Source organism: Dermacentor andersoni, chromosome 1 (genome assembly GCF_023375885.2).
Source record: "Dermacentor andersoni chromosome 1, qqDerAnde1_hic_scaffold, whole genome shotgun sequence".
Lineage (NCBI taxonomy): Eukaryota > Metazoa > Arthropoda > Arachnida > Ixodida > Ixodidae > Dermacentor > Dermacentor andersoni.
In genome coordinates this window covers 41,346,619-41,361,091 of record NC_092814.1, presented here as the reverse complement: position 1 = coordinate 41,361,091, position 14,473 = coordinate 41,346,619, and the positions used below count along the sequence as shown (strand labels likewise).

The 14,473-nt window shown below is 48.3% G+C and overlaps 2 protein-coding genes across 2 annotated transcripts in view; one reads left to right on the top strand and one right to left on the bottom strand.

The window, feature by feature from the left end:
• LOC126545304 (neuropeptide F receptor-like) overlaps positions 1-14,473 on the top strand; it is a 439,066-nt gene that overhangs the window by 98,979 nt on the left and 325,614 nt on the right. The gene's annotated exons all lie outside the window — the stretch shown is intronic.
• Positions 11,299-13,716, bottom strand: LOC126545305 (uncharacterized). Its single transcript, XM_050193103.3, has 3 exons — positions 13,264-13,716; positions 12,284-12,486; positions 11,299-11,861 (listed from the first exon to the last, which is right to left on the bottom strand). Exons 1-3 carry the CDS (start codon positions 13,655-13,657, stop codon positions 11,379-11,381), a joined length of 1,080 nt encoding a protein of 359 aa, XP_050049060.2. The 5' UTR covers positions 13,658-13,716; the 3' UTR covers positions 11,299-11,378.

The window sequence follows — 14,473 nt, the reverse complement described above, 5'->3', positions numbered from 1 at the left end:
GTGTTTAAAGAAAAGGCCTGCAATTTCTTGAACAGCGCCTCGCAACTTTTTAGCTGAAATTGAGCTTCCTATTCTGCGCCTATATTTCATTTTGCTTGCGTTTTTCTCCTTTGCCGACTCCATGTCGCCCGTTTCACGCTTCTCGGCCGGCTTTTGCAAAGGTTTGCCGACTATATACTTCCTTCCTCGCTTGCTTTACTCCTGACACGAGCTTTCTCCCAACGCAGGTGTGTCGGCACAGCCACTTATACATCACAGATAATGAGAGCACGTTCGCAGTTGCTGGCTACGCGTGCAATTATTCGCGTGGAAGGAAGAAGTGCCTGCTGAGAAAAATATAGTAGCAACCCAACCGTGTCTGCTCAAGGGCACGGACGGGTCTGTCATTTTTTTCGCCTCCAAGTTGACCGATTTTTCGACCGTGAATAATGAGTCGGCCCACTATGATACGTTTGTTGCGCAGCCAGCCATCCGCGATGCAGAAAACAACCAAGCGAGCATGTCGCGCTAATACTGCGCGCTTGCCGCGCCTTCTATAGACGGCACGTACTCGGTCCTGCCTCTAATTGCACTGCATTGTGTTGTTCCCCCGTTTTCGGGGCTCCAAATGACCCAGTTGTTTTGTTCCTTTACACTTGCTGATCGTCCTTGCCACCATATCCTACTAGTGAGAGTGCATAGAGCGCACTGTGCCTAACTTGGAGGGGTGCGTCGGCTTATCAGACGTTTGAGGAGTGCGACCGACGTGCTTGCTGTTAAAGGCAAACGGACTGCTTAGAATCGGCAACTGGGCTTTGTTGAAGATTTCGTTTCCTCAATGTTTCCCAATAATGCATTGTCAGCACCACAAATGCCGCCTCTTACGTTGTTATCTATTACATTCGTATCGTTCAAAAAGACCTAACCAACCTGAGCATTGCAAGAACGAGAGATAACGGCCGCTTCGTGTGCATAGCCTGTCTGCAATGGCTGCCGAGTAGGGCATGTGAGGATCGAACTTTCGACCCAATGCTATACCACTTCATTCTGTACTCCGACCTACTTTTCTGAATATGGCAAGCTATCCGACCTACACGTTGTACCAACGTAAAATAAAGGGGAAAAAGAAGCAGTTGTCGGTATTAGTTGTGTGTGAATAAAGAACCCAACGACCGTGATATAGATTCTATCTTACACTGCTATATCACTGAATTGCAAGGTTCGCGAAGAGAACAAGACGAATAACCGAAGGAGGAGCAAGAAAAGAAACAGGAGGTGTAACTTTCCTCTCCTAGTTTATGTGACTTTAACGGGTAACATTCATGTACATGTACTTTAACGGGTAACATAAACTGTAGCATCACATGATCCTACCCTTAGAGATGTGAATTAAACTTGACTTAATACCCGCAGCGATCACATATTTCCGAATGAAGCCCCTATACAAAACTAGAAATTGGGGAGAGATGTATCGTATTTGTGCACACATGCCGCCTACTAATTTGCAGTGAACCATCTACAGAGCCCCATAATCACCCGAAACATCAGAGATGTAGTCACAAGAAACGTATACAAACTTACGAGGTGTGTCATAATGCGCAGCATAACTGAGATGTTATTTTAGATTGAGAAAGGACTGGGATGCAAACTTTGTTTATTTATGTTTCACTGATTTGCTCAGATTAGGTTGGCCTCCTAAGTGCTCACTTGAAAGTGGTCACACTCCTAAAATCATGGCACCACGTTCGTTATGGCGTGTCCACAGTGCGGTAAAAGGTACACGACGCGGCGCTACCGCTACACAACCACGCAACAGGGAAGCTCACCATTAGCCTGACCCAGATAATTCCATTCACCGTAGAAGAACATTTTTTTCTGTGCCTAGAAAATAATGTCGCGCGGACTTGCACCAGCATTACGTGGATTCATCCATGTACAGGCGCCGACAAAAGTGGTATACTCCATGCAGATTGCTACTGCAGCGGCGTTGCTCGGCATTTTGGCGAGCTGAAGCACGAAACATTGACACGAGTCAAGCGACATGCTTGCAGATAATAAAGGGCACCCATTTGCTGTCTCGATCCCAGATACTGCCTGTAGATGGGGTTGCGATGCAGTTTGCCGTTGCTCCGGCTCCCACTGCGTGGAGTATACCACTTTTGTCGGTGCCTGTACGTTCAATAACAAAGCAACGACTGAGCAGTCCAATATAAAATCGTTTGTGCTTGAGTGGGCTGCCAACCTGTAAGCGTAAATGAAGTTCAATAAAGTTACGATGATAATCGGAGGCAAACGGAGGCCGACAAGAGCAAGTACATATAGATGCAATCACGTTCGCCAAGTTCAATTCGCTCTGAATGCGTATAGCAGCAGCCCATGCCGATCATATAGCGGCTTCCCGCCTGAAGCGCGAAAGCTACGTGCAAGCTCAGGCGTGTCTTGCGTAAAGGCGCGTCGTCTTTCATGTCACTCCACTAAGGCGCAGGTAATTAACCTTCACCGTGACCGCCATACTTAAAAGCGTCAGTTGAGCTGCTTAATGTGTTAAATTATTGTGCTCTTAAGTGTTCAAGGGTTTTAAAGGGTTAAAGTGTCATATCACTATGTTGGTGTCATGGTGCGGGCATTGTTTCGACATTGACCAATATTTGTGTCGCTAAATGCTAAAAAAAAAAGAAGAAAGATGGTATCACATTGTATTTACAGAAAGCCCCCATTCCCGCACAAGGCTTTTGTAAGCTTCTTTCACAACTATACTGCTTGCACTCAAAAAAAATATTCGCGCGCACACAGCCCCGCTGCCAACAATGGCAATAACAAAATGTATTCACCCGACATACTTAGAGAAATAAACTGCCAAGTTGGGCTCCGAGGGGCCAAAAGCAGGAAACGCGTAGGTACCCACTTAGCGTCGGTAGCATTAATAAACCAATGATGCTGGCGGAAGTAGTGATGAGCAGTCCCTGCTCATTAAAAATAAAATGACGCATGCCATGCGTAGCAGCTTATTTAACCAGTACTGTGTTGTTGCCACAAAAACTGGTAAACAGCTCTCCCCCCCCCCCCCCAACCCCCCCGGCATGTTCCTAATATTGCTTAATGCACATACTGCATTTCTCCTTTCTCTCGCTTCTCTCTCTCTCTTAATGCACAGAGTATCACACTGCTAAGCTTGTACACTCATGTGAAACTGCTCACCGAGGAAGAGGAAACATGCAAGTCACCACCTGTGCGATATCAACAAATTTTGCTGCATAAATTGTTTAAGGTCTTAATGCTTAGCGTCATCAACGGTGCTGCCACCTGCGTAAATTTGAGTGGCGTTAGCCGCAGTGGCAGTGCTGACTTAAGGAGCTCCCTGAAGCACAGTTAAGATGATGAAGACACTTTGAGGAAAGGACTTCGAATTAGGCATATAGGAAAACGTCGTGTCTTGCCTGTAAATACTACAGATTTTCGCGCATTTGTCTGCATAGATAACCTACACGGAGTGTGGCGTGCACGGCATTTTCGCCGGACGAACAGACGTCACATTTGACAACACGGTTCGAAATTTGTCTCTTGTTATTCTGTGCTAAGAAGAATTTGTATGGAATAAAAGGAAAGTGCAGCGTTCATTCTAAAATGTCTCCTACAGATCATTTGCTCTATTTTAGCAGAAGTCGATATGACATCTCAAACCTTGCACGCCATTACTGATTATTTCTGAAATAATCGGCAGCCCCGTAATTAATACGGCGTTTAATAAGATTCTGCGGCTGTGGTGCAAGACCCCAAATCATGGTGGTGCTAGGAAATTAAGTCCATAAGCACATAATGCCACGGACCTTCCAAATACGGCACGGGCATGACTTGCAGGAGAAATGGTGATCCCAGACCAGTCATAAAGCCGTCCGCAGTGTGAGAAACGATGACCGCATGGCGGCGTGCCGCAGACCAAAAGCGTCTTTCATTTCGTTCCAAAACTGCCCCAACTACTGCCACCATCCTTCTACCTTATGCCGTTTAACGTCGCTGAAATATTACGGTACTGTGCGAGTAATTTAGTGTATTGTATGATTACAGCGCATTGAAGAAGGCCTACATCACAATGCCGCCAAATAAACCTCGCATTTCGGCGCAAACTGTTGCGCAAGTTTCGTAAGTCCGTTTTTTTGTGATCTCCGTAAAAGCTTTTCGACTGCATTAGCTATTGATCTTGTACATGCACACGTTCATTATCTGAACACATTTCAACAAAAGCGACACCAAGGGAAAACGTACAAATTTGGACTGCTCATTTTCGTACGCTGTATGCGTGCAGGTGTCGTGTGTTTTTTTTTTTTATTCGTATTCGTGGAAAATTTTTATTTTCATCAGGAAAATATCAACGTGAAGAGTAAGACTACGCGCGAAAGCTTTAGTGCGTACACGAGTACATTTCGATGAGGCATTGGATCCCGTATCTCAACAAGTTAGGCTTACGTGCTGAGATCTGTTTTTGCTGTTACTCATTAGATTCGTTATTGATGTTATTCTGTGGTTCTGTGTCACAACCGCCATATGATTACGAGGGACACCGTAGTGGGAGAAACCGCAATAATTTTGTCCACCTGGGGTTCTTTAACGAGCACCCAATGCATGGCGCACGAGCCATCTCTCTTTTTTTCCCTTTTCGGCTGCATTGAAATGCTGCCGGCGTGGCCGGGAACTGAACCCGCAACCTCTTGCTTAGCAGCTCGACGCAATAGCTGCTAAGCTACCGCGGCGGATACTCTTCCCGCTCGTATGACTCTACTCAGCACTCAAATTTACTGGACCCACCTAAATAAGGTCACGCATATATATTCTCCGTTCAAACTTCTGCCTTGCACTGTGTGTATCTGTTCTTATTCTTATTTTTACAGCTTCAGGTAAGATTCCTGCTGTGGTTGTTTCAGCTTTTCAGCTAAGGTGTTTCAGTTAAGGCTGCGAAAACTCCTTAAAGACAAAGGAGTATTGAAATAATTTCTGTGGTGAAATCCTAAACAGAATGGCGACCACTTGAAGTGTTTCAATCAAATTACGCTAATCAACTTTCCAATTAGGCTAACTACGCAATCTGTCTCAATGTGAAACTTGCAGCACGCCTTCACTGCAGTGAGCAAGCACTTTCAGAATTTAAATGTATTTTGAATACTGTGGTGTACAAACTTGTGACCCGTACGAACAACGCCCAGAATGCGGCTACTATGTACGCATGAAGGAAACCCCTTCAGATGCCCCTTTGCCACTGCTAATGCCATCGAAAGGTGTGCGTATATGACGAGGGCTAAATAACGCCGGTAACATTCTGAACATGAATCAAGGAAAAAGATCAAGAAGGAGCGTCGCGTGACGATTCTGCAGCCTAGCGATAAAAAGTATAACTGGAAAGGTGATAGGAACCAAGCCACGTAATAGTGAGGTGGTATTTCCTAGCCGCCGAGCGAGCGGAGAGTATGCGGGAGCGTAAAGCTGCTGGCGAGAGCTGGTCGAGACTAAGGCGTCACCACAGGCTACAACGAACCAAACAATGCCTTTATGGGTCCCGCAACCATAAATGGCCTATTTCCCAAGAGTCAACGTGCAGATGGGCCCCGGAGGAAAGGAGGGGCGGCGTCAGCAGAAGTTCTCTGGCCGAGGTTAGCTGCCCCATGATACATCGTAGTTTTTTTTTTTTTTTTTTTTTTTTTACTACGTGATTGTGATTACCTCCGACCTTGTATTTCTGCCCAGTGCACTTCTAACACAGTCGCTACGTCGCGGTGGCTGTGCAAAATCAGTCTTCCATTGGTGGCGTTGAAACGCGTCATTTCTGGGCGTCCCCTTTGGACGTGATCAGCGTTAAAGTCGGGCTCTTTGTGGGTCCATTTTTCGTGGGTGCGCAGAGGGGCCACAAACCGCCATGTCAGTGGAATTAGGATTATTGTCCTCAAAATCTGAGAGCAGTTATCGAGTGCACTGAAGGCCCGCTCCGAAAGTTTGCAGGCAGTGCTTAGTTACCGGAATTAATATGTTCACTAGCGTAGTTTTGTTAGTCAGCAGCTTAAGCGCGTAAGCTGAGGGTTTTTAAGTTGCCGCCAGTGGGATTGGGGTCCTCCTAAAAGAATCACTGGCATATCTTTTACTATATATCTCTCAAATATAACTGGTATATCGTAAGCATGGTTTCGAATGGATTTTCTACAGAAAATGCCCCACTCTCGAAATTACTTTGAGATCTGTGACGTCACACTGACACACGGGTGCTTCGGTTGGGCACAAAATTTCCTCAGATGCGTGCTATGCAGGCGCAATAAAATGTCTATGCTGGTTATGTTTCTGATCGTATCCAGTATTCAGCGGGTTTTAAAACTGTTTTGGGAGCCTCGGAATGCGGTTCGTAGTGGTTTTTCAAGGGCCGATTTGCTGGATTCTTTATTTTTAAGTATTAGTTGGCAACGCTGAAGCCTATACCTGGCTAATTCATTTATTTATTGTTCTCCACAATGTATGTTTTTATTGCAAACGGGCGGCCTCGGCAAACTTCCGTAATGAAGAGTGCATGCTCCAAAGATCACGATGTACCCTAAGAGCAGGGGTCCGGTAAAAACAGCCACAGAAGAAGCCAAAGACACGCAGAGGTTCCCTAACATGGGGAAAAGACATAAATGAGTTGTGTGCTGCTTGGAGAACAGCACTGTTTAAAAGACAAGACACAACAAAAAACACCACCACCACCACCACCACCAACAACAACAACAACAACAACAACAACAAAACAACAAAAACGCATGCTGACTTGCACCTCGCATGTTACGAGTCACTGATCGTGCGTGAATCTTGATACTGTCCCTTGTCGTCTGAGCGCTGTTTCCGTCTAAGATACTCTACGACGGACTATCCCAAATATCCATCCTATTTGAGTTGAGTGCTGCACTTCGTTGAATAATGTACAAGGGCTATAAGCCGAGTCAGGAGGCAGTAAATACGGCTACGTGCTATCTGAGCATGACGATGTCGACACTTGTATTTAATGGGACGTACCTGTACGTGGCCTCTGGCTGATCTGAGGAAAGTTGACGTGCCCCGCTTGATGTTGGCTGGCTTGCATGTTGGGCAGTGCTTGATGCCCCTTGTAGATACACCGCGTGCGTAAATAGTTTGCCTACTGTGCTTCCACGTAACAGTACTATAAGCAAAGGAAGCGGAGCGGGCTCGTTGGTTATGCTATCATTTTCTGCGTCGCAGTCCACTTTCTTTCCATGAAAGTTCAGTATCGGGACGCGCGATCGATAGTTGGGAACAGAGCGCGCCTTTGCATTGTGAATGCTAATTTCGTAGGGGCCATATCAGATGTCGCCCAGGTACAGAACTCCCTGCGGGCCACATGTTTGGTTACCGCTTGCGACGCCTCTTCGAAACGTCCGTTTCTGAAAATTGATGCTTGCGAACGACCTATTTGCGTTACCGTGCCGCTCTTGGGTTGAGGTATTACGAGAGCACGCGATGGCACTGTATTCTGTGTATTCTGTTCTTCTGCGACAAAAGCTTGTTTTTGTACAACTACGCTAACAACTGCGTGTCTCGTTTCCTCGTTTCTGCTTTCTCTCAGCAGTGCGAATTTAATGGTGCGCAGGGCAAACATTCTCTTGCGCAACATTCCTTCAGTGGAATTTAGCGCGTGAAGCATCCGAAGACCTCGAAATATTTTAATGTCTTGTCCGTTACGTTGTACAACCGACGCGAATGTTATTATATAGATAAGGCATGCAAAAAAAAAAACAAAAAGAGAAAACTGACGGTTCGGCTGCGCCAACCACGGGACGTCGTAAGAAAGCACATTTTCTTGGACGAAATTAGCCATTTTCTGGCGCCAAGTTAGGCCTTGCTGGGCGCTTGTTTGACCATTTCCTAATTAAATTCTATGCAGTCGCTGTTAAACTGCTGTTTTATTGCACAAATTATACGCATAGTCATGCACACAGGGTTGCAAATGCATGCAGGATTACTCGGTGGACACAGCATGAGGAGGATTGCAGACTTGCACAAAGGCCGTATTGTGGTTTCACGCCGTACTGGCCAGTGTAGTATAGCATCCTTCGCACTTGCATGAAGGCCATGCGAGGGGAAATCATGCGCTCCGTCACACAGTTGAGCGGGGAGAGGTGGGCAGGCTTGATCTGTTATTTATACTCATTGCTCACAGTGCACGAAATAGGGCACTTAAGTTTGGGCGAAGGAAGACTTACACGTTCTACGCACCTTAAACGATGAGAATTCTTCAATGTCGGGGAAGGCCAAGGCCAAAATCACGTACAAGGGAACCGTGACGCAGTCCAAGTACTCCTTGTGCCACAGTCTGTCACACGTAGAACACGCAAAGCCTAACGGGTTGTTGATGAAGCCCTGCTTGTAGATGGCCGTCGCAGCCGTTGCCAAAGACGGACGTTCCTCGGCCTTGCGAAGCTGGTATGCAACATTCGCACCTATAGATTGTCGGGCTTGCCGCTGTTCGTCTTGTATCGGCAACGCGCTTGGCACGCTAGTGCTATCTGTCGTTCTCCGATCGTTTCCCTCGTTCTTCGGCAGCTTCGTTGGCACGTTTCAACGCCATGAATTGTCTTTGCTGCTACAGTCGCAATCGCTTGGCCGCATCTTCTTCGTCGGTCGACTCCCGCTGCGCCTGTCGCCGAGCTCGTTGAAGTTCACTGCGTTGGGCGCGACAAATCTCTTCTTTAGACATTTCCGACGGCGAACCCGATTCGCTTTTAATATTTCCCACATACGCACGCGTGCGCATGTGCGAGCAGAAGAATAAGAACAACCTGTGCATGCGACACGCACGTGAAGAAACGCGGGTATGAAGAGACTTCGCACAGACAGAGGCGAAATCCAGGTGGATAGGCTGGTAATGCTTTCGCACTAAAGAAAAAAGGGTAAGGGGGGGGGGGGGGGCGGGGGGTATCGGGGACGCAGCCGCAGTGGAGGACGTGAAACGACTTGTGCGTGTTGCTGTCGGTGTTTGGGTACCAGAGCACAAAAACACAGGCGACATTTGTTCCCGTTTACAAATCTTACATGCTTACATTATGATACATTTGGGGGAGGTTCTATGTTTGAATCTTGCAATCGCACTCGCTCCCTGATCAGATAGTACGCCCGTCGTAATCATAGACGGTGGGAGCGGACTGGGATCCTTCTGTCTGGCTACCCGGGTCTCTTCATGCTATTTCTGAACCTATAGTATACCTGTCGAACGCCGGGGCGCTATAGCTGAGCAAGAGTGAAATTTCTGCAAGACAATGCAGACTTGTAAGCCTTATAACTCCCGGCAAGCACAGGTTTCGTTTTGATGCATTATACCTACTGTGGCCGAGTGAGCTCTCTGAAACGCGGCCACTCGCACTCGGATCGACAAACGTACTGCCGAGCTACGCCTCTCTGAACGCCGAGCGAGAAGCTAGATTTAGTTCTGATTGCGTCATGCATGGAGGAACAACAGCAGCACCTGTGCACACGACACATGCACGATCGGTTAATGGCTCCATTCTTCTACGCAACTGCATCAATGTAGGACGCGTGGGTGGCACCGCTGCAAAGATATGAGCGATAACATTATTACGCGATTTCGTTACACGCGGTTTTACTAAACGACCCTCTATGCTGACCGGACTGAAAGTCGTTTCACGTCAGAGCACCCTCCTCCCAAAGAATAAATGAAAACTGAGACCGTGTATATTTTTGGGCGGTTGTGGGCAGCTGATTTAACTATCGAATACGAGCATGACAATCGGTACCCTTCGTTTTTGGAGCTAAAGAGCAGCACTTTTAAAAAGACGGATTTAAAATCAACATAATTCGTCAAGTATACTAAGCACACACGTGAGCCCCACCACCAACCATTGGTATCAGTCACGAAAAAACATTGACACCATTTCATTTTAAACCTTTAATCATAAAGTACATGTACGCCTAGCAGGACTGGGATCTCAGAAAAATTAGGACGCTTATGGAACATATATTGATTTTGCCTCGTATTTGGCCAATCAATCGAAACATGTAAATGCACTGGTGCTGAAATTCCAGCAGATAGATTTTTGCGATGGACAAGCACGCCACTGATACATAATTGCACGCACGCACGTACTACGTAGGCGGATATACTGTCGAGATACAGAATAATGAGAGCACCACAGAAGTCGCAGAGACGATGGCAGAAGGAGTACAAGACTACATGGAGGGCTTGAAACACTGAAACATGTACTGTATTTGGGCGATTTAGCAACTTCTTTATGCAGATGCATTTCCACGATCAAAACGACGAAAGGGCTAGCGCAGACTTTGCCAACGAATAAACGATAGAAAAGAAGTTGAAAGTGGCTTCGCTGCCGGGGTTGTCTCTGCAGTGCACGCGCTAGATAATAAAAGTGTTATGGGAATATTGAATGCGGTGTCTGGCAGCCTTCCGCCACCCAGAATCATTGAGAAAGCTAGGCTCGCACGACGGCGAGAATCGCCGATTCATTCAGCAGCCCGTGCGTGGCTCAGTGGCACGGAACAGCGCCGCGAGCAGCCATTGCCCGGGGCGCCCGCGTTTAAGGCGCGTTTTGGTGCCGCGTCACGCTCGCGGTCCGAGGAATGAAGCTGCATAGCGCAGCTCAGAGAACGGAGAAAGAGCAAACACATGCATGGACTTCGAAATGATGTTGTGCTGGTTGCGAATGGTTTTCATGCTTCCAGCTTGGCTTTTGTACTGTTCGTACTGTTCGGATAATTACTAGCGGTTAGGAGTCTAAACGCCATCCGGCAGGCGGCAAATGTCAACACGCACAAAAATGCCGATTGCGCGGAGGAACGCTGACCTGCGGGTATAGTAGAGATATGATGGTTACTGTAAAAAGTTCGCGAACGTGCGGACGGTTTCTTTCACGTATTGACGACAACCAGAAAGAGACAGGTCTTGGGGAGGTAGTGATGTGCAATATAAGAGTTCCAAACAAGAGAGAAATCGGTGGAATACGCCAGAATCGTGGAAGGCGATAGCACGCAAGGAATGACGATTGAAGCGTTAATAACGTTCTGGTATAGGCAAATTGCTTAATATAGTACCAATTTGGGCAACTAGGAACATCAAAGTTATGGTAGGCAGTCAGCACATAAGCTTACAAACACAGGAATGATGACAGCCAATAGGCACAGTCTGTTAGTTCTGATATTTTTTGGGCAAATATTCTTATATTAGTTGCCATTATAATCTAGCTATCTTTTCTGACGAGAGCGAAGATGATGCTGAGCGATCCATAGCCATAACTGCGGAAAGGGACGACAGGGCTGAAAGCATGATGCAACTCTTTATTTATGCAGAGCAGCTGACAGCGTGGGAACGGCCGTTTGGAGCCACGCAATGTCCACATCTGTTAAGGGCGCCGTCTTTCGCTGAAACGCGTGAAGCACTTGAAGAAGTCCTTGGTGCAGCTCATGATGTGGCAGTGGTACTCGAGCCGGTCCTCATCCGAGAGCCGGCGCATGTAATTAGCAATTATATTGCCGAACTGGTCGCACTCATCGTAATAGCCGCCGGTACTCAGTGACTGCACACTCTCGGCATGCGGCCCGGTGCTGCTGCTGCCGCTACTGCACGTGGCTAAAGGGAGAAGTGGCGTTACATCAACGCTGTCTAGGGAAAGCCGGACCTTCTTGGCGAGCGGCGGAGCCGAAGGCGACTCAAGGCGGTTGACGTATTCGGCGCAGTCGTCGGTTGAGTGCTCACTTTTGACAACCCCCGGCTGCCCAGGAGGCGCCGAGACACTGTCGGGCAAGATGCTAGGCTCGTCCGGTACCACTACGCTCCCGTTGCCGTCGTCCAAGAGCACATCGTCACTATTTTCCTCCAGCTCGATCTGCGTAAATATCGTTATCTCAGAGCACAAAAATACTAATTTTGTAAACGTCAGCACTATATATATAGTAAATAAAGTGATAAGAGGAAATGTAATTAAAGAACTACATATGAGCTACACGGCTGCGATAAAAAAGTCGCCCTGCGATAAGTGTGGTTTAAAAACATGCACATCGTCTAAACTTTCGAGGAGGAACCATGATGAGCGCGAACGATTCGAGCGATTAACATCGCGCATGTTCGTCGCTTTCCGGTCTGACTCGAGATTACGTGACGGATTTCGGTTGTGCGCGCTTCGCCCAGGGACATTCGCGGGCGTACAGATAGAGTATAGGCGCGTCTAACGTTGCCTTACCACTACTGTGAACTCGTCTTGAACTGCCGTGAGGGTAACCGGTAGCATCAAGAGCAGGCGCCACTCACCAGCAGCTCTTTCTCGAAGTGAAGTAGTGGACTAATGACGGCAGCCCGGAAGGGCTCCGAGTGAACCCGCAGGAAGCTGAGGCAGTCGAAGAACTTCCACCGACCGGTGTATTCGAGCTCTCCGTTTTTTGCCCGCCCAGTTTTGTCCTTCAACTCATCGTAGTACTGCCGTCTCTTGATGCTGTACACATATCGTAGGTTGTCTGCAATGGAAGGAGCGCATAGAACACTTGGAGATTAATTTCAAATATATGGAGACGAATTTAGTCTCCTAGTCCAGCTCAAGCAGACTATGGGTCAATAAACACTTCGCCGAGCATCCGGCTCTGTTTAGGCAAAATTATACTTTAAATTAGTGGACGATAGGCGCCCAAGTAGAACTGCTGTTCCGTCGTGTTGTGAACATGGTACGCGACATTGAATATTTCGTTTGCAGAAAATCATGAAGTTGGAGGCCATACATTGCCAACGAACCGCGTCCTGACTTAAACACGTGCCGCGTAGAGATACGTGCAGAGGTCACCTAGACGTGTGTCCCGTGAAGAAGAGAGTACTATTGGCAAGCCCTAGTACGCGCGTTTAGCACGCTGCCACGAGTTGCGTGACCACAAGTCTTTCGAGAAAAGAAAACTTACTTTAGAAGACCTGCAGAAATCGTGTGGCTACATGCTCTTAGAGGATACATTAAGATTTAACACATACTAGCACGAGTCAGTTTGCAGGATTATGAATGCACGGCGCAATAATGCGAGTGCGAAAAAGATTATTTACCATAAGACGTATACAGAGCGACGCCTCGCGGAAGACGGAAAGTAGAGACGACGCAAGGAGGCAGAAAGCCAAATTCACGTGCTTTTCAGACGCTCGTGCTGCCGACAGGCGCTGCCAATATCAAGCCAGCGGCCGCGCTCACTAAGAGGCGTAGATTATCTGACATAGGGAGGGGCATGAGTATCGCACTAAGAGAAGGTTGAACTCACCACCAGTGAACGGTCCCAGCATGGGGAAATGCTTCTGGAGGTGAACGGCGAAGCGCTCCCAAAGGCGACGCTTGAGTCGCAGGTTTTTGAAGCTCCTCGAGTCGTTCTTCCAGAGGCAGGGGTTGCTCTCAATGAGGGCGAACAGCTCGGCCAGTGACTCGTCGCTGTGGGTAGGCTTGACCGTCGCCAGCCGCTGCCCGGCGCCCCCGGACAGAGTGGCGGTACTGGAGAACTGGTGCATCGAGCCGTCGGCACCGTCGGGCAAACCCGGCGTCACGCCGCCGTCTTCCCTCGGAGCCAAGCTCGAGCAGGGACGACGCTTCTTCCGCATCGCTTCCGCAGGGAAGCTCACCGCAGCTCTGACGAGAGCCGGACGGGCCTCGAGCTTTTTCATGTTTTTTTTCCTCGTCGGGGATGGCGCAGCGGCTCGTGGTCAATTGCTGGAAAAAAAGATATCGCGCTCCCCTTATCACCGTCGGGGCATGATCACGCTCACAGCGGACGGTGTCAGTCGCCGTCAGGGCGAAATGACTTGGAGAAGCGCACTTCACCGGTGCTCGGTGCTCAGCTCTTCTCTCTCGTGACACGTCCTGCGTTCCCCTCTCCGTCGTCTCCATTCGATGCCGAAGTCGCGAGGCGTGCCTTTCACCGCGGCTGTATCTCATCCCTCGGCTCGCACTTTTTCGCTCGCGTCATTCAAGATCCCGTGTGTGGCCCGAACGGCGAGGCGCTTATCTCGCTTGGTGCGTCTTCGTAAAATCGGGAGGTTAGCCGCGCGAACGCAGAGAAGCGCCATTGAAGGGATCGGCGCAGTTTAATTGGGATCTTCCACGTTAAAAAATTTCGGAAGTAAATTATCTTGGATGCCCATGAGCTCGTTTTTGTACTCAAAGCTGCGTTTCTCAAGCTAGGCACCCGCATGACTTGCCCGCATAACACGATATTCTGAAGGCTAAAGGCGGCTCAATCTCTATGACGTCCTGTTGCTGAGCGCCAGGTCGCGGGTTCATCTACCGGAGACCGCGTTTCAATTATGGCGGAATCCAGAAATGCTAGCAAGGTACGCGTTAAAGGATGCCAGGGCGTCCGAACCGTTGCGGAGCCCCCAACTTCTTTAATAGGCCGTGTGTTGCTTTGGATCGCGAAACCCCACAATTTACTACAATGTGGTTGTTCGCCGCGCTTGTTCGTATGATGACATAATACGGCA

Excerpts from the sequence above, each read along its gene's own strand:
- LOC126545305 (XM_050193103.3), bottom strand. The coding sequence starts at position 13,657 with ATGAAAAAGCTCGAGGCCCGTCCGGCTCTCGTCAGAGCTGCGGTGAGC. Across the intron at positions 12,487-13,263 it reads GCTGGGACCGTTCACTGGTG|ACAACCTACGATATGTGTAC; the intron begins GTGAGTTCAACC and ends CTTCCATTGCAG. Across the intron at positions 11,862-12,283 it reads ACTTCGAGAAAGAGCTGCTG|ATCGAGCTGGAGGAAAATAG; the intron begins GTGAGTGGCGCC and ends ATATTTACGCAG.